A 19,879-nucleotide genomic window follows, 5' to 3' on the forward strand; every position below is an offset into this window, starting at 1 on the left:
CAACGTGTACATATGAATCACTTTATTGCATCAAATTAAGCTGTTAGGCTCATCCTATCAGTTAGTCAGAGAAAGCTAAGAGTTGAGATTACTGGGTAACGGTATGCATCTACAGAACACACATCAGAACTGCTTACACATAATCTGCAGGCAACATTAATGTGCATGGTAAAAAAGATTTTATGTACAAGGTAACTGCTTGCAGCAATGTAAAATCATAATCTCCAACTACCTTATAATGTCGGGAAAAAGACAGTGATTCATCTGAAAAGCTGATTCTGACTTGATCCATTACGGTTCTCTCAGAGCAACAAAACAGCACAAAACGGAAGGACAGAGCTGCTTCCCTACGACAAAAACAAGAATCTGAATTAGTGAGACGCCACAAACACAGGTTTGTAGGCCTGACAGGAAAAAAGACCAACAGCATAAGCAATAAAATAAATAAACAATAAATTAAAATTGAAAACGACAACTAAAAGCCTTCCAACATGTGGCATCGCGGAGAGCAGGAGGCACATCGTTTAAAATCCTACAGGTTGAATTATTCACAAGATAAAAAGCTTCGCTCTGCCACCAGACTGCTAAAACCTGACATGCATTTTGACAGCAACAACAGAAATGTTAACTAAAGAAAGAAAAAAAAAACAGCACAGCTGACTTGTCAGTTCAGACATAGAAAACAACAGATGAGCTCTTTGATGTACAGTAGTAACAAAAGTAGATGGGAGGTGGCTCATTAAAATAAAAAAGCCCCTCCCACCCAAAATACAATGGAAATCCATCAAAAAGAACACAATGAATAAAAGCAGTGCAAGTACTGCAACCGAATAAATTTTTGTAAATGCTCATGTAGAAAAGATTTGCAAAACCACAGAAAACCAACGGAATTAATTATTTTCAAAATTCTACAGGATTTTAAACATGTCAATATTTCCTTTTCCCAAAGCTCATCAACGCATGAGCTTTGGGAAAATAACTCAGAGTGAACTGGAATATAAATTCAGAAGTTGACACTGAATATCAAACTAATGCGTAGAGATGTACCAATCAGAGATCTACAGCTAATTTGTGATCTCTGGATTTTTTCTGTAAAAAGCTAATTCCATGTGTAAATTCTACAGAATGTGGATTCCTACTAAAACCTTTCCAGATTGTTTTGCTCCTTCTCACAGTCGTGTTCCTTTCTAGATAGCATTTCTATGCTACACCTAGTTGTGCATCTTCAGTCTGTAACAATCAACACACCGAAAAGCGTTCTCAGTGCAAGATGGTGGCAGTGCGTTCACTGACTGGAACAAGATCAGATTTTTAGGTTTCAAACAGGGCGGTGCAGATGGAAAACATCTCCACTGCCCATGAAAATGTGTCAGGATCTTTTTTTCTTGTCTTTTTTCAGTGTCAATTTGTTTCTGAGGGAATTTCATCAGTCACAGCAGTTCTTTTACTAATTTTTGTGTTCTTCATTTTACTTATAAAGAACCCAATTTATTCGCTTAAAGTTTAGGTGTTTAGTCAATATGATCAAACTTATGTTGAACAATTCAAACAATGCAGATAATTACAAAATGTACATCGACATTAGAGAAGATGACCCAAAATGTTGTCCTTCCTGTAATGTAATCCAGGCAGCCACAGCAGACAGAAGTAAAAACAATGTGTAAAAAAATCCAGAGGATTTTAAGGTAAGACTTGGAAGAAGGGCTAAAACAGGGAGAACAAGTTATTATGTGTGCATCCTGTATGTAAGACTTGGAGAGAAAAATAAAAATGTTCCAACAGCGTCAACATTTAGGGTAAAATGTACCTTTTGGAATAAAAAGTGAACCTTGATGGGTGGGAATGTTCTGCTCGGTTTGTCCAGATAAACAAAGCAAATGATGTTTTTCATGATGCGTCTTTCCCTCCAAGACTTAAATCCAAAGAGGAAAATCAATAATGCAAAATGTTTCGATGTGTGCTTCACTCCACATTCTTTTCACATTTGTCCCTCATTATTGAAGTGGCGTCCCTTTTTCTCCCAGAGACAGAACCACTTCCATCACTAGAAACGTGGTCCAGTATGTCAACGCCAGTCTCTCTCTTCACGTAAAACCAGTCCGTCCAGCAATACCACAGTTCAGGTCACAATATTTCTTTGTCTTCTTTTGTACGTAGATAAAAATAACTTTTTTTTTTGTCCAAGAGAAACCACAGACAGGTATTCCTAACGATGCCTTCCCTTTATGAGTCGAGACAATATTTCCCCTGGTGCCGGGGTCATAGGTCTGTTACCTTGTTTTCAACGGCAGCAGCGATCTGTTGGAGTCTGTAACCCAGCTGCATCTTTTGAGCTGTGGCGTCCTCTTCCAAAGCTGTGATAATCTGACAAAAGAAGCAAAGAGGTAAAAACTGATGGTGAACAAACCAGAAAGCAGCAATGTCACTTATTTGCATAACCTTCATTGATATGGTTGATTTATAAAACCATGTATAAACCATTCATATATTTGATTTTTGCCTAGAGTACAAAAACTGTTTCAAAACAAATCCCAACAAACAATAAATTCGAAAAATGTTAAAGAATCACTGAAAGACACTTAATCCCCACTCAGAAATAAATTCTGCATCCTGGACAAGCCCTCAGTAATTTTATGACCAGCCTGATCAGTGGTGAGCCTGTTGTCCTAAAACAAAAGCACAAAAAATATTAGTTCTGCTGACGGTGATTTAGTGAAGCTAATGCTAAAGCACCTGTATCACCCTCAACAAGGTCAAATATGTTTGAGAAAATCAACTTGTTTTGTTGGACTTCAGGATGTAATTTAGTTGCTGCTCTGGTCACAAGACAGACAAACATCATTTTACTCTTATCGTTACTCGGAGCCAACTGGTATGTTGATGCCATCAAACTGGGTTAGTTTTACTCAAGCTACCATACAGTGAGAATCTTACACCTGTCCAGGTGGAATGCAGGGGGAATCAGAGAGCTCCTGTGAAACTCACCTGATCGTAGTATTTGTTGATGTACTTGTACAGCTCATGTAAAGCCACATGGCAGTTGACCTCAGCAGCATAATTCTGTTTTGGGAGAGGAAAACATATTAGAAAAAAACTGCAATATCTGCAAATATTTCAATTTAAAACATTTTAATGATTGATGCCAACTGCTGGGCCTCGACAGTGTTTACATACACGGGAGAGTTCTGCAAGAGCCGAGTTCATCTCCTGGTCACTGGCAGAGATGGTCTGTTTGATGTCAGCATAGTATCTACACAAAGAAGAAGAAAAGAGAAAAACAGACTTCTGTTGCAAAGAAAATGACCTGAAGAAATTATATATATAAAATATTTATTTTACTTAACTGGTTGTTTTTTTTTTTCAAATATATTTTGTTCCAAAAACCTGACAAATACATATATGAAAGACCATAACACAGAAAAGAAATACAAGAGTCTATGCACTGGTTCTTCTTAAACTAACCTCAGAAGGTCAGTGAAAGCAGCTAATTTGTTGGACAGACTCCTGCTCAGTGAAGCTTTAACATATCACTAGCATAATCTGCATGGTTTAATGTTCAGCTGACAGTAGTAACTGTAGCAGTCTGCTTGCAGACTATCCATGCATGGCAGCCCTGCAGGCTCAGTCTACCTTCTGTCTGCCACTAACAGATGTCCTCAGCTTCACTCCCTCTTCTCTCCTCCGGAGAGTTTTACGTGCCTGCGGTCAGCGGGGCGACCGGCTGCCGTATTCTTACCTCTCCACCATCTGTTTGTAACGTGGGATGTCTCTGGCATACAGCAACTTGTTGATCGGAGAATCCTGCACACAAAACGACACATGAAGTACTGACATGTCAAGTAAATGTTCAATGTAAGACTAATTTAAAAAAGGAATAAGTAAGTCTCTTTTGTATGCACAAGATAGCTTTTAGCCTCATTGCTACATGTTAATTATTAAGCTGCACATTAACAAAGCTCTTTGATCTCACTACATTGAGCTGGGCTTCCATTACTCATTTCTTAGACGGGGTCATTTGTTTCTTAGGTTAAAACATTAAAATGTGGCAGATATTTTTGCAGTTCCCAGGATGTAAAAAACAAACCTTGGAAACAGGAATTAAGTCAAAAGGAAGATGTTGGAAAGAAAAAAATGAAGGAGGAACATTTGAAAAAGAGAAAAAACACTGGGGAGGAAGGAAAGAAAGTTGAAAGAAAAAAAGTTGGAAAGGAAGAAAGAAAGATAAGAACAGAAAGAAAGAAATTGATAGATGGACAAATGGGGATGGATATACGAACAGATAAACAGACGGATGGAGAAAACATGGATGGATTCCTGATTGGGTGGATGGATGAAGAACTGACTGACAGACGACAGGATGGCAGCAGGAGGTGTGTGTGTGTGTGTGTGTGTGTGTGTGAGGGGGGAGTGCGCGTGTTTGTGCGTGTGTATGTTGCGAGGAGTGGCTCTGATCTCCTCACCCTTCCCAGCTTGTGATCAGCGATGGTGCAGGAATCCATGAAGGTCTGGGCGATGACGGACAGAACGGCATCCACATGATCCGAGGTCTGCACGTCAAAGATGAACTGGGGGTTCTTCAGAATATTGATCCAGAACCGCAGCGGTAAACTGGATGAACACATGGCGGGGATATAAAATCACCAAATGTTATAATAGTAGAGAGAAATCTGTAGCAGTAAGTACGAGTAAAAAAAAAAAAAAAAAGACTCCCTTTAACCCATGTGCATCTCTCCCCACACAGCAACAGTCAGTTGTCCCTCCCTCCTCCTCTACATCCAGCCCTGAGCTACCTGTTGGTTTTCCAGATGTGGATGGTCTCTGGGTCTGTGATGTTGTGCTGCAGAGCCTGCTCGTCCAGCAGGTCAAAAAAGTATTTGACAGCCAGAGGCACGGGACGGCTGGTGCTCAGGATGGCAGTGAATAAATCATCCACAAACTTCTGCAGAGTGCCCTGAGATGGCGCAGAGAAGACGACGGTAAGAAATGGCTTTCAAAATAAAAGACAAGAGGCAGCACCTCAAACTGCACATCTGAAGGTTACCACACCCGAGGTCATTTAAATTAAATTAAAGCAAAGTGAGTGAACATTCAGTAAATATTTGGATCAACAAAAATACACTATTGACTTATTTACAGATTGTTTTCCTCTGCTACTTGTTCTTGTAGTGCTTTAAATGAGTCTATTCTGTATTTTCAGGCTTTCTGAAAGATTTTTAAAGTTTTTTTCCCCTTTTTTTCTAAAATTTGGGCTTCTTCTTCTGTTACTTTAACTCTTGAATCCTGGCTATACAAAATGGGACATTCTGCTTTACTGCTTCTTTGAATCTCAACATCTCAGTCAGATTAAAGGTTAATTCTATGAAACTTGTCCAGGACTTAAAAATAATAATTGTTGTCCCTTTTATTGTAAGGCACATAGAACAAAAGTTATGCACTTTGTGTATACTTAAGTCCTTCTGCCCCATTTTTGTCCCATTGATTCAGATTATAACCACAGATTTTCAGTGAACAGTCATTTTAGCATTTTAAAATAACTTTCCCATAAAAACTAAACTAATCTAAGCTCATGCCTTCAAAATACAAGAAAAAAACTTGTTTTATGTGTGATGACCCTCTGAATATTACCACAAAGCCTGCTCCTCTATTCTGAAGAGGACAATCAGGATTGTCTATAATTATTTTTGATTTTTCCAGGAATCCTTCCTTGGAACCAATGAGGTGATGGAGCAAAGTCTCCAGAACAGAACCAGGTTCTTTACCAGGTAGCTGAGCCTCTAAGTCCCTTTAAATTTGAAGACATTATATTCTCCTCAAAAGTTTAATGTACACAATTTATTCAAATATATTGCCCCGCATCTACTAATCATGCAGAAAATAATAAAGTTTAACATAAAATAGAACCAACAAGGTGATTCCCAAGGACAGATTTTCTAAAAACCTGCCTCACAGCAGAAGATCAAATGAATCTATCAGATCTTGTATCTCGTCAGATGTTTTATTCACAAGTGCTTGAAGACAACACACACTTTGCTGTCAAGTTTCCTCACTTTGATAAATAAAACTAGGTAAGAAGTTGGCCAATTTCTGATCTCTGATTTTATCGTTAACTTCTGACCTCCTTTTAATGATTTTAGCAGCTGCTGTAAGACACATTTTTACTAATTAAAGCAAAAACAAAATGATTACACTTTAAGCCATAAAGACAGCTAGCATTAGAAAAACAAAAGTCTCTGTCCACATTCTAGAGAGTGTAGATGTTTACCTGGACTTTAATATTTCCAAAAAGATTGCTGGCATTTCTAAATCTGGAATGCTTCATGGCAGACAGACACAAGTTGAAGGCCCAAACGTGCTGCATTCAGCCTTCATGATTTCATAAAATAACCCGATAAAATTTGAAAATATTGGTGATGCACATTAATAAATGAACTGCCCTCCGCCCTGTGGTAGATTTATAACTCACCATTTTGATTTTACCATTAGACATATTATACATTTTAACTTAAAGCCCACAGGGTCTCAAAGTTTGTCTGAAAGTGAACATTTAAAGTAAAACAATACACTGGGTCACATACATCATGAAAATGAATCTTTCACATGCTTTTAATAATGGAAACTCACATTAGTTCACAATGCATGTATGTTTCAGTTTGGAAACAGAAAGGCACAGAGCCGTGGCTCGTTAGGGCCGCTGCGCTTCAGAAGAGTTAAATATGAAGGATGGTGTGAAAAATGCAAACGACAGATTTTTTTTTTTCTTTTTCCTTTTTTAAATGGAAGCTCCATCTGAGGGAAACATTACTGACGTTTTATTGCATCATTAGGCTGGAGTGGAGCACGAGAACAAAGTCACACAGTGATAAATCATTAAAGACTTCTGGGGAAGACTAATATTATATTACTGATGTTTTAGCGGCTAATGCTGGTGGTGGTTGGAACAGTGACATTTAAAGTGACGCGCTTCGGACCCTGTCCAATCACAGAAGTGAGTTTAATCGACTGCAGCTTCCACCAATCAAAAGGCAGATCCCATTTCTTCCCCCTGGGTCGCGTTACCTTCATGGACAGCAGCCGTGTGAGGTAGATCTCAGGAATGGCCTTGGCTCGTTCCCCTCCTTTCTCCCTCACGCTGCCCCGCCGGTGCTTCGGCAGCTCTGACTCGTCGCTGGCTTTCACCAGGTGCCAGAGCCTCACCCCGCCCTCCTCCCCATCGTCCAACATAGGGGTCTCTGTAGGGCAGGCGGGACAGCTGGGTCAGGATGGCTGACACTCATTATTAAATACATTGTCTCTGTATCATCTGAATTATAATGTTGTATGCTAATGATATATTATTACAGTATATAACAATAAAATCTAGAATGATTACTGCTTAAAAAACTGATATGAAATTAATAAAAATATTTCACCTTTTTATGCTCATCACCTTTGGGAAACTTCACATTTTTTTATATTTTCCTCACTATAAACCTTTAACTGATTTCAAGCTACCTATTTATCGACTTATTTACAAGAAAAAATATCCATTTTCATTTTGTCAGCCTCAAAACTTCAGTCGAAGTCGTGTAACCAAAGCTTTATGCAAAATAAAAGCTCAACAGTGACCCCCACTGGTTACTTCAGGCATGTAAAAAAAAAAATCAAACAGTTCAGATTTTCTTATGTACTGTAGAAATAAAACGTTATCAAAATTCCTCTTAGAAGTCAGGAGACTGCAAAAAATAGACTTTTTATAATTTTAGTTGTTTTCATTCAACTATTGAAAACTAAAATGTGTTCACTAGCTCACGAAAAGGTTAGGACACTCTGCCTCCATATTAGTAGCTGGACAAACCTTCACAATGCTGAACAGCCAAATCCTGCGTAATACAACTGTGCTTGACTTGACTTTTCAGTTGGATTTGGTATGGGGGATTATCCAATTTATAATTCACCGAAAATTGCCATTTTTAAATCACATTTTACAGAAAGTCTTTGATTATTTTTATTACTTTAATTCCCCAGCATTGTTATAATTGCTACTAAATATCTATTTGTCAAAAGATGTTGGAAGACACAAGAATGTCCTAATATTGTTCATGTCTGTATTCCTGTGTGTTTGTGACTTACTTTCTCCAGGCATGTAGTCGTGGCTGTCATGTAGGTGATGCTTGTTGTTCCTGGGAACGAGGGCCACGGTTGCTCCATCAGGGACCTGCTCAGGCATCGCAGTTGTTAAATATTTTACCCATGCATGCAAAAAAACACTCATCCAGACAGAAAGCATTTGCTCCCTCAACATTTCTGCATTTTGTAACATTACAACCACTAACCTTCATGTTTTTCAACCTTTTCAACATTAATGCCCACTGAAAAAATGCAGTGGGCAAAGAAAAATATGTGTAGCTTTAAACGTTTTTGAAGAAGCATTTGTGTTAAGCCTCTCTTTACTTTGATAATTATCGTATGTTATGATGATTACTAGAATTATGATTTTCACAAACCAAATTTTTGGTGCCACCCTCGTCACTTTTATATTATTTATTTATTGGGGTGATTTTTACTTTTTCCATGCACAAAAAACACAATACAATGCTGAAAAAAACCAAAACAAGTAAAAATAAAAAGAAAAATTAACTTGGTCCCTACATGCGGTGCGTCATGGAAGGAGCTACGGCATTGGGTAAATTTAAATGCATGTCACACTTTTCAGATTTTGTTGTAAAACATTCTAAAAACCATTTGGGACTGTCCTTTAACTTTAATACTTTGTTAGTTTTTCACATAAAATATGACTGAAATACATTAAGGTTTGTGGTTATAAAGTAAAAAATGTGAAAAAAACACCGTCAATGAGTATAAATACTTCAGCAGGGCGCTGTAAGTAGTTTAGAGACATGCACTGACCTTGTAGTGCTGTAATGTGTTGAGGCGCTTCCAGGTGCCTTGAACTACTGATGTCAGGTCTTCATCTGACAGGATGAGGTGACCTGCGACCCCGGCCCGCCACTCTGCAGGGGAGAMACGTTCACACCAAGTCATGTTTCTGATGATCATTGAACATTTAAGACTTCCAGGTAACACAACAAGCAAATAAGTTAGCAAGGTTTTATAAACTTGAACTAAAGTTCATAATAAAGTATTGAGCATAACTTGAGTTACACAAGACAAAAATATGGTTAAATTAATTTAAAGTTGCCCCTTTGGGTAAAAGAGAAAAACCTTCTGGACAATATAAAGCAAATAACTTAACATTTGCAAAGAGTCAGCCGCCACACATAGCTAACAGCAGAATGACGCATTCAAACTTAAGAGTTTGAAAATAAGCTCTAACCAAGATGTAGTGAATCGATGTGTGGCCTCTGTGAAAACGACAATCCTTTCCAGGACTGCTCCAGAACCTTCTCCTTCACTTGGGTGATGGTGTCGCAGTCCAGAACCTTCGCCGGAACCGTTTGATTGGTGGCGGCTCCACCGGCAGCTGTGGCCGGCATCGCAACGTTCAGAGTCTGAATGAGGGATACGGGAAAGCTGTTAGAGACACTTAGATCATCTTTTTAGGCTGCATTCATACCAGCCCTGTTTAGTCTACTTTAAACAAACTTTAGTTTGTTCCTTCCCTAAAAATCTGGTTTGTTTGGGGAGGTGTGACTGCGCAATCCAACTCTGATCTCTTTACAATATGTATAAAAAACAAGGTATAAGACTATTTTTATTGGGTACTGTATAAATACTACATCAATTTCCCATGCAGGTGACACAATGGGGCTAATCCTCACCAGCGTGCGGTACTCCACATCCTCTCGTAGCAGCCGGTTGTCATTGAGCGTATATTTGGCTTTTCCTGTCACGGCGTCCACAGGTCCTTTGTCCACCTGGTGTTTTATCGCTCTGAACAGCATGTAAAACGATTCCCCCGCTGATTCCTGGCCAAGCAGAAAGGATTTATTCATTTAGGAAATCCTCCAACGCCAACTGTTCTCTGTCTCGGCAGCCAGGTCTGACTGGCTTCCCTTGATAACTACATTTGATTCATAGTAACTTGAATCAAATTTCGGGTTTGATTCTAGTTGCAGATGATCTGTGGAAGGGTTCCACGCCTTGATTTACAGTACATGATGCAGTTAGAAAACACAGAACAGTAGCTATTAGAAAATGTTATAAATAAAATCAAAGGCTGGACCAGAATCTGTACTGCACTGGTTGGGTTTGAGTTAGGCTGAACTCCATTTCCCATGGTTACCCCACCTCAGTCTAGAGATGCACTGATCCGATATCCGATATTAACATGTGTATTGCTCCTGATATTGAAATGAAATCTAGATCCATTATCAGTGACAATGTACCCAATCAATAAGGGCAGATCTATTCAGTGTAATTCTATGCTATGTGCAGTGAGCAACATCATGCTTTATAATTTATTTTACATTATATTTAGAATTCCTAATTGGAATATGTGAACTATTTGAAAGAAGGTTTGGTGGAGTTTATTTTTACATGTTTGAAGTAGTCAACCTACTGTTGTCTGTGTTTAAAAATACAAATGTTTTCAATCAATTCAGCATTATTTTTTTGTATCAGATCGGTATGGCAAATACTCAATGTCAGATATCAGTATCAAAAGTGAAAAAAGTGAACCAGCAGATAGGGACATAAAAACATGCCATCTGAAAGCTAATCAGATGTAACCTAGTAAAAAAGAGATTTAAATGTGTTTATTTTGTTTGCAAAAAAAACAAAAGAAAATTCCAAGTAATCCAAATAATTYAAACATTTCATTTCAAGACAGGGATGAGAAGCAATTGCTCACACACTATACATCTGATTACTTTATGCAATAATCTCAACCAACTTCTGTATCACTATAAAAAACATTTGGTAATGATTATGGTGGCCATACAGACCTTTGTTTATGTTTAGCAGTTATCAAACCCTTAATTATTGATGTGGCATAAATATCCAGCAGCACATACCCTCAGAAAGGTGTAGAGACAAATGGACATCCAGTTTGTCAGCAGCTTCTCCACCACTGATTCTGTTCTGGAGAAGAAAGAAAAACAAAACGTTCTCAAAGAAACTACAAGCAGGTGGGAGGAAAAAGATTACTTGCTTTGATAAACAGGCCTCACCTTCTGAGCATGAGTTTGGGATTTTTGGCCACATATTGCTCCACCAGGTCGTTCAGCAGCGTTTTCAGGATATCCGTGAAGTACTCCAGTTTACCGTGCAGCGCCACCGTCAGCAGAGAGGCCACGTAGGCCCGGTCTCTGGGGGAAAATGTCCGCTGGACCTCTAGAGTGTGAATGAACTATGAGGGGAAACACGCAGGTGTGAAAACAGCTGCTTTTTGTCCAATTCTAGAGAAAATATTAGAATATTTTACCTTGGTGAGGAACAGTTTGCTGTTGAGCAGGTTGGACAGCTGAACCAGGCCCTGCTCCACCGTCTGTCTTCGGCTCTCCGGAACGTCCAGATCTCGCCTCAGTGGCGACTCCTGGTGGCCTGGGAAGAAAATGCGCTCTGCGTACGCCCGATAGTCGAGGAAGGGAATCCCTGAGCCCACCAAATCACTGGACATGTCCATCATCTCCGTCATCAGGTCTACAAAGTGAATGAGTTAGTCAGCTGGTTTGCCAAGCCTCCTCTGAGGTGAGCAGAAACTGAGAGGAGAAAACGGCACTACCTGTGAACTCCTTCTTGCAGCGGTCCCTGACGCTGGTCTCCAGGTTCTCCAGCTGGATCTGGACCTTTTTATAGTCTCTCATGGCCTGCTTGCTCTTCCTCCTGATGAAAACAGAAACAGAGCACAGATCACACTCTGGTCAAGAAATAGAGTCAAAGTCTACTCTGATCAGGGCGTTTCCATGGTTACCTGTATATCAGCACTATGATGACCACAATAAGAGCCACGATGGAGGCTCCCACCCCGACCCCCACCTGAGCCTCCAGAGGAAACGAAGACTGGGCCTGGATGTCGTATTTCACTCTTCCCAGGGGGAAGTTCAGATTCCCCATTTTCACCTGAAAGCAACATTTACACATATGCTTATTTTTTCTCTGGTTTATCTAAAATACAAATCACATTTTACTCATTTTTATTTACAATTTATATTATTGCACATCTGTCTTTCTGCACTAAGGTACTGTATTGTAAATGGTATGTAGTGTTTTTTATTAAGTTTAATACACATGCACATTATGCATGATGTAATAAGGTTATCCTAATACATATATGTACAGCATTTGTATAACAACTGAAGGTAACATAGTAACTTGGTTGTGCTATAAAATGGCACATAAAGCTGCTCTCTAAGATATAAGTCAATGTAAAACCCTTCATCCTTCATTGGATGGAAGGAAAAACAACATTTCTTTGTTAAACATAAATTCTATATTGTAGATTTTTTATGACTAAATATGAATCCTGCATATATTCATAGGCTTGGAGTCGAGCAATACTCACTCCATTTTCAGAAGAGTGCTCTGAAATGTTTGAAGCTCATTAGGATATTATTTTATAAGCTAACTCAACTTTAAATTTCTCCACAACTTCCTCTCTGACCTGTATGCTGTGTCCTTTTGTTTTCATCACGCTGTTAATTCTCCAACAAACCTCTGAGGCCAGAAACAGAACAGCTGGATTCATTCTGAGACTGAATTACACAGGGGTGGGCTCTATCTACCAATAAGGCAACTTCTGAAGGTACTGTAGCCCCGTTGCCCTGGATAAGGTCAGATGTATGTCCATTGTGACCTCAGCTCTCTCTATCTCACTCACAATGAACTCAGGCAGACTCTCCAGGCCGTCCTGCTTCCTACTGGTTGTGATGGAGGGCTGCGTAGCTGGCGGTTCACAGTACAGGTGATTGTGTGACAGAGTCTTCACCAGACACAAGTCCCCTCCAATCCAGGCCTCCACCTCCTGCTTGTACATGGCCAGATCCAGGTTTTCTCCCTAAAAAACAGGAAGAGGAATGTTAGCAGACTGACTTTTGTGAGCAGATTTGTGAGCATTAAAAACCTTATTAGTGCAACCAGTAGTTGGAGGCAACGGATGTTTAAAAGCAGATGTTGTGGGACTCGCCTCGACGGAGATGACGCTGCCCGGTTTGTGGTGGAACGGCTTGCTCAGGTCGTTCCTGTTCAACTTGAACAGCTTTGGGTTGGGTTCGTAGCTGAACGTTTCACCACCCACAGTGCTGAAGTCAAAATGGAGGCTGTCCAAAAGGAAGTGAACTTTGACCCTGGCCTCTGTGGCCTCTGGACCCACAGCAGGAGTCGGACACAGGATGAGAGTTGCGTTGTGCACCTTGCAGTGGGATTCGTGCTAAAGGGGAGAAAAGAGAGCTTAAATGCTTTGGGCCTCTCCTTTAATGACACCGTAAGGTGAAGACAGAAATCCAGCTGAAACTGACGTGTTTTACGTGGCAGAGCGTTCCATCAGGGCAGTTTGCTTCTGGAACAATCCTCCTCCATCTCCTCAGTGGACCCCGTTGGGTCTGTCCTCTGTTGAGGTGGACTTTAATCTTCTTCCCGGAGCTCCTTCTCCGTCTCGGAGGCAGAGCATCGGGCGGACTGAGAGTTACTCTCATTTTTGGTTCCTGGACCAAATCCAGGTTGTGGCCGTCGACTCTGATGATCCTCCCTCCGCTGGGAGGACACAACATTTTCCCACAGTAAAATTCAAGCACTGTTCAAGCATTTTTATGGTAAGTTTTCAAACTTTCCTTCCAAAGAAAACAGTTTCAATTAACTTATATCATGCATTATTACTAATGTCCTGTGATGGTTTTCTATATATTACAATAGGGACAAGATAGACTAAAATATAACAAAATTTGATGATTTGAATTGTCTCTCATACATTGATGGTATTTGCAAAACAGATTATATTTGGTCACTTTAATTGATGTAAAACAGTAGTTGAGTCTGATTTAACTTCAGACAGTGAGGGAAATTGTGTCTTTTTAATAGGTGCATGAGAATATCCATCACTAGGCCTGTAATGACAACAAATTTTGCTGGGCAATAAATTGTCCCACAACTTATTGCGATAAACTAATATTAGTTTTTTGAAAAAATGTACAAGCAATATAATGGCAATAGCATGATAATGCAAGAGCACAATCTCAAAAATCAATAAATTTTAAATTCTAATGAGCATTTACATGACTAGAAGACATTTTAAGTATCCAAAATAGATAAGCAAAACAATAAAAACACAAAATAAAGTTATTGAGTCTCTGTAAACAAAATCGTCCTTCAGAAAAAGGACTAGTTGAGACCAAAGCAGCAGACTGAAGACTTTGGTCATCCAGTTTTTGGTAGAAAGAGAGAAAAGAAAAAAATGATAAATCATGCAAATGGAAACTATTGACCTTGTCTTAATTTATTATGCAATTGATTTATTGCTTACTGTGACAGGCCTACTGGTTTCAACTATAAATTATGTTTCTCAAATCTAAGTTTTTTTATCCAAAGTTTGACACTTTGTTAAGAAACTGTGCAGTTATCAAGCACTTTCTCAACCTTAAAAACTCCTTTGAAACAGAAGCATTTTCAAGGATTTCCAGCATCGACACAAACGTTGGTATACATCTCAAACACATTTAAAACTAGAAGTACACTAGAATTTTAGACTTAATATCTTTATCTAAAAATGACAAATACAATTAAAATAGTCAAAAAGGTAAAGTAAACTATAATTAAAATCCTTCTCTTATCTTTTACAAACAGATAGAAATAGTGGAGAGCAGTACCCCAGGAAGCTTTTGGACGGCGCTGCCCTTGTGATGTTGGGGTTAGGGGTGTAATGATACATGGAACCCTGCAGATGGCGCTCTGCTCCACCAAAGCGCACTGTGATGCCGTGCTCTCCCGTCCGGTTGCTGCCTCTGGTCAAACACTTGATCTGATCCTCCTGGATGTCGATCCTGAACATGAAACAGTTTTTCTTTCATCTCCTCCAGAGTCACATGCAAATCAAACGCATTGATTGTCTCCCACAATAGATTTTTTTTTCTTCTTTCTTAATTAAAAAAGCCTCTTGGGGCCCTTACACCATGCAGGGAACTCCTCCGATCAGGACTCCAACCTCACGTGGATGCCCGGTCCTCAGTCTCTGACCTTTGATAGTGAGGGACGATCCCCCGGCTTTGGGCCCTCTTAAAGGAGAAATGCTGCTGAGTACAGGATTCTGGAGATAGAGGCAGGAAAAGAAGGAGCAGTGGACGATGTAAAGGACAAGAAATGCAGCCAATAATCCAATACAGAGCATGTGATTTATTGGGGAGATAAAAACAGGACACCAGGGAATTTTGGGAAACACATGAAGGTTGCCTCACAGCCATGTAATATATTAATTAAGCTGCTTGTCATTTAGGTGGTTTCATTAGGGTCACTGAACGATACGGGTGTTTTACGATTATGTAAATAAGCAGACGAGTTGTTCCTCTTGTACTGCAGACGTTCCCTTACATTTCATCAGGCACTAATTAAGAAGAGCCGCAGGGGGAGCTGCTTTTCCCCTAATTGGACAGTTATGTTAAAAGCTTTTTGCTCATACGTGATTTGTCCCAGTGCTGTTTTTGTCTGCGCCACATCACACTAGGACTGCATTCATCAAATGAAGGATTTGTGGGGGTTTTTTCCCCTAAAAACACAAAAGAAACCCCCACCCACCCCACTTTTCAGAAAGGTCCTGCTTTGCCTGTTTCAGTCCAGTGCAGTGTTCTTCCTCATGTGTGGAAATGAGCTGAACTTGCCAGAACTACAGTGGATTATCATCAATAACAGCAGCATTCATTGGTTTAATTTTGTAGTCAAGAGAAGTAATTTCTCTTAACTTAGTCTCTTAAGACACTTGACTAAGAGGACCAGGGTTGGGAAACAGTGTTAGTATATCAGGGGTGTCCAAAGTCGGTCCTCGAGGGCCAGCATCCTGCATGTTTTAGTTCTCTTCCTAGTGGTTGTAACAACCTCCTCAGCAAGTCAGTGTTCTGGTTAGGCCTTCAAATGAGCCATCATTTGATGCAGGTGTGTAAAACCAGGGAGACTAACATGCTTATCCCGTGTGGGGTCACATGGGATGCTAGTGCCTCTCTCCAGCGGTCAACGGGCGAGAGGCGGGGTCACTCTGGACAGGTCGCCAGTCCATCACAGGGCGTCAATTAACATATTGTTTATTTAAATTAATTAACAGTTATATTTTATCCTCATTTATTGAATATATAAAAACTAAATAGTGGAGGGCTGAGCTGACATCCTTCAGGTACACCAGTTTTAATATCAAACGTTTCTGAAACATTGTCATTTTAATAGAGTGCCAGGGTCATACTGACCTGAAAACTGAATGTATGAGCAGAAATCCCATGTCCTCCTCCTCTTACACTGACTGAGGCGTGGCCCCTCATCTCCCGTCCACTGCTCGTAGTCTCACACACTATACTACAATGTACAGTCACACAGCTGTTAGCATAAAGAAATATACAGATACAGCGCTGAGTATGTTGAGTTGTGCTAACGCCTTGCCTTGACGAGACTTCGTATCTGCTCTGGATGACGATGCACGGCACTCCGGCCACTGTGACCGAGCTCTGGATGTCTTCGGCCCTTTGACCGAGATTAGAGCCAGAAATGGTTACAACTGTGCCTCCCTCGGTTGGACCGGATTCAGGGTCTAACTGAAAACACAAGAGAAGCACAAAAATACCATATGTTCTGGGTAATCACAATATCTTGGGTGATTTACAATGTTTATATTCAAAACTAAAACATTCCAATGGTTGGGTGCATATGGCACCTTTTACACTAAAAATGAACATTTGATCAACAATCACCTCAAGAAGTGGCAAATACCTAAACTAATAAATTTCAGCTGTAAAGATCAATACATATGTCCTCAAATGCAGAAGGTTTATTTCAGATCTCAATTTACTCCCTCAGAGTTTAATACAATTTATATAAGCATGAATAAGTAGATTATTCCAAAGCAGAAAATGACACCAGTCCCTTCATGTTTCCAGTTGTTGTTCAGTATATCCAGCTGGTCCATTTTCACACGGCTGCCATGAACAAACATGGTCTCATCGAGCAGGTCCATCATGTCTAAACTTGACTTCACATCTTTAGACTCATCTTCACTACAAATAGAGGAGGAAGAATGAGGGTAGTCTGAAATTAATTCTCTGCTTTTATTTGTGAAAATTCAATCATAACTGGGTAAATTAAATCTATTTTATTGAAGTTGCATAAACTCTGTGATTAAAATTATTCTGATAATTAAAAATTGTATGCAAATGAGACAGTATTTTTGTTAATTTCCCCACTGTATCGCATAAGTTTGGAGAATAGGCATCAACCACGGTCTTGAATCCAGTCATACTCTCTCTTCTCTTGGGCTCAACTACATTTTCAATAGGATTTCAATCTGATGACACAGATGGACAGGAAAAATTATTTTGTGACTACATAACTATTTTTTTTTATTTCTTGAGACTCTATCCTACTAAATAATGAAATGATGAAGTTTTATCTTAATGCTATTCAGTGGCGGCACACATCTGCTATATATACTAAAAACAGAGCTAATCTTTAGTTTGGTGCATTTTTGCTCAATTTGAAAACCTTTAGTATACTTTGCTTATCCCCCAAGTTAATTTTTCCAGATAAATTCAAAAGCGCAAAATGACTTGACTTTTTTGTAAACTAATAAAATAAAACTAATAAAACTAAAAAAAGTTTGACGTATGTGTTGAAGTTTTAGTTATCGACTGTTAAGAACTAAGTACTTAGACATTTTCTCTCGTATTACCCCTCAATCCCCAATAACTTTATTTCAAACAACAAACTATCCAAGAGAATTATAGGACATGTAAATTAGGATGTCAAAATAAAATTGTTGCTTAAGGGTTGTAGTTGTTAAAGGGCTGACATGATTTGAATTGAAGTTAGCACTTTACCATTAGCAGAACTAATGTCATATGATTAATGCTTTAGGGTTAACAAAAGTAACCTTGTAGGCAAGTCGCCCCTGATGATATTCCACTATTTCAAAGCCTTCAGGAGAAAAACAGGCCAACAGCAGCAACTTTCTGCCTTAATTAACAGGAAAGAGGAACTTCCTACATACCTTGTAAGATTCTTCACAAGTTTGTGTTGASAAAAAGTGACATTTTATTCCCATTTTAAAAGCAAAGTAAGAAATAAAACAAAATCCTCCTCTGCATCTCAAGGTTACTGGCTAAACATGCCTTAAAGGATGACCACAAAAGGAAGCCTTTAATGACTGCAGAATGAAAAGTGAAAAGCTCTTACGTGGTGAATGACGGGTGCAGGGCATGTGTGTTCGATTGCACCAACGCAGGAGTCTCGATACACACAGCTGGAGCTGGCATCACCGCCACACCAAACACAGCCGTACTTGGGGTCAGCCGTTCGACACCGGCTGCAGTCGGACCGGCCCACTGAACAGTTGAACAAAGTGACTGAGGCCAAAGAAAAAAAAGACAAAGGAAAGGATAGCATGTTTATTCAATAACCCAGCAAAAAAATGCAGGTTTAATGAGATTGTGACACATCTTTGACAATACATAGTACTCACCATGCAGATCCTCAGCGCTGTCTATGAGGAAGTTGTTTTTTCTCCTCACATTGATTGTCGCCAAGTATTCCTCCCTCAGTAGGGAATAAACATACTGCAACACAAGCAGGGTGCAAATGCTTTTATTGCCCAGGAAAAATAAAATAAATGTACAAAGTTCTGGCCAATCCTTAAAAGTCAAATGGATGAATTTAAATGAATGTTAGAAACATTGTCAGAGTGAAGAGTAAAATACATCTAACAAGACGTATGCCAGGAAAGTGAACTTGGAAAGAGACATTTAAAGGACCAATGTCACAGTTTTTTATGGATAAAATGTAATTTGGAACCTCAGTGGCTATTATTCCAGACAGCAAACAAATCGTTTCCTTGACTAAAAAGGGCCTTTCTAATAAGAATGAGTCAAATGGACCTATAAGCCGTCATTTGCTGCACAAAAAAGATGGACTAAATACTCTTACTTTCTCCAAGGATCCTTTAATGTAGGAAAAGTGAGAGAGACTCAAGGAAGTAAATATGTGAAAACAATATAGCTCTCATTTTCTTTCAGAAAAAGTCTCTGCATTTAAACCAGATTGGACCCAGGATTCTAAAAAAAAACTGGAATCTTGAAATCACAGCATAGTTTTTGTGATCATTGGACAGAAAACTCAAACTCAAAGTTGTTCACCTAATTCTTGTTTCTAAAACTCATTGAAGTTAGATGTTGTATAATCAGTCAATGTTGAATAAAACCACAATGTGTGGATGTAAACTTTTAACTGGAACATGTTTTAAAGCAACACAAGATTGGATATAAGATGAAAAGTTAATGGTTACATAATAATCATGTAAGGATTAAATAACTTTGTTAAACCTCCATATTACTTCCAGATGCAGGACGTGCTTATTACTGACCTGGTGTGGTTGACAGGTGATAAAGAAGACTGAYGGTCGATCAGCATCGGGCTCTACAGAGGCCTCTACAACGACCGACTGATTCTCCACATCCAACACACACTCGTACTCCAAATCCTCATCCTGAAACACACATCAGCGCAAAAGCAGCAAAAAATACAAACAAGACATACGTAAATCCCTCTTTGCTTTATGAGGTCATACAGGATATTTTCCAGTGTTTACAGATGATGAAAATATGTGCTTTTATTTTTACTACCTGAAACAGGTGTAGGTGTTGGCCCACCAACGTGATCTTCCTCTCCACATTGACGGGAAGCAGAGGGGAATTCTGAACTTTCTCCACACACGGGCATTCCTGGTCACACAAGTCGGAAAATGTTAAAATCTCCAACATTTGTC

At 39.4% G+C, this 19,879-nt stretch overlaps 1 protein-coding gene across 3 annotated transcripts in view; it reads right to left on the reverse strand.

Moving 5' to 3' along the window:
* LOC103466876 (plexin-B1-like) overlaps positions 1–19,879 on the reverse strand; it is an 85,075-nt gene continuing 65,196 nt past the window's right edge. For all 3 annotated transcript variants that reach the window (XM_008412763.2, XM_008412764.2, XM_008412765.2), the window contains 27 exons: positions 19,737–19,835; positions 19,478–19,600; positions 18,581–18,674; positions 18,295–18,464; positions 16,510–16,661; positions 16,320–16,425; positions 15,039–15,175; positions 14,739–14,912; positions 13,395–13,629; positions 13,064–13,306; positions 12,758–12,934; positions 11,852–12,000; positions 11,663–11,763; positions 11,363–11,580; positions 11,109–11,287; positions 10,953–11,019; positions 9,759–9,905; positions 9,314–9,488; positions 8,887–8,990; positions 8,110–8,194; positions 7,057–7,229; positions 4,791–4,951; positions 4,461–4,608; positions 3,737–3,801; positions 3,175–3,250; positions 2,986–3,060; positions 1–2,364 (listed from right to left, as the gene is read on the reverse strand). In XM_008412763.2, the coding sequence (XP_008410985.1) occupies positions 2,260–2,364; positions 2,986–3,060; positions 3,175–3,250; positions 3,737–3,801; positions 4,461–4,608; positions 4,791–4,951; positions 7,057–7,229; positions 8,110–8,194; positions 8,887–8,990; positions 9,314–9,488; positions 9,759–9,905; positions 10,953–11,019; positions 11,109–11,287; positions 11,363–11,580; positions 11,663–11,763; positions 11,852–12,000; positions 12,758–12,934; positions 13,064–13,306; positions 13,395–13,629; positions 14,739–14,912; positions 15,039–15,175; positions 16,320–16,425; positions 16,510–16,661; positions 18,295–18,464; positions 18,581–18,674; positions 19,478–19,600; positions 19,737–19,835 (3,738 nt within the window). In that variant the 3' untranslated portion in view covers positions 1–2,259. The remainder of the gene's footprint in view (positions 2,365–2,985; positions 3,061–3,174; positions 3,251–3,736; positions 3,802–4,460; positions 4,609–4,790; positions 4,952–7,056; positions 7,230–8,109; positions 8,195–8,886; positions 8,991–9,313; positions 9,489–9,758; positions 9,906–10,952; positions 11,020–11,108; positions 11,288–11,362; positions 11,581–11,662; positions 11,764–11,851; positions 12,001–12,757; positions 12,935–13,063; positions 13,307–13,394; positions 13,630–14,738; positions 14,913–15,038; positions 15,176–16,319; positions 16,426–16,509; positions 16,662–18,294; positions 18,465–18,580; positions 18,675–19,477; positions 19,601–19,736; positions 19,836–19,879) is intronic.

The sequence above is a fragment of the Poecilia reticulata genome, linkage group LG7 (assembly GCF_000633615.1).
Source record: "Poecilia reticulata strain Guanapo linkage group LG7, Guppy_female_1.0+MT, whole genome shotgun sequence".
NCBI lineage: Eukaryota > Metazoa > Chordata > Actinopteri > Cyprinodontiformes > Poeciliidae > Poecilia > Poecilia reticulata.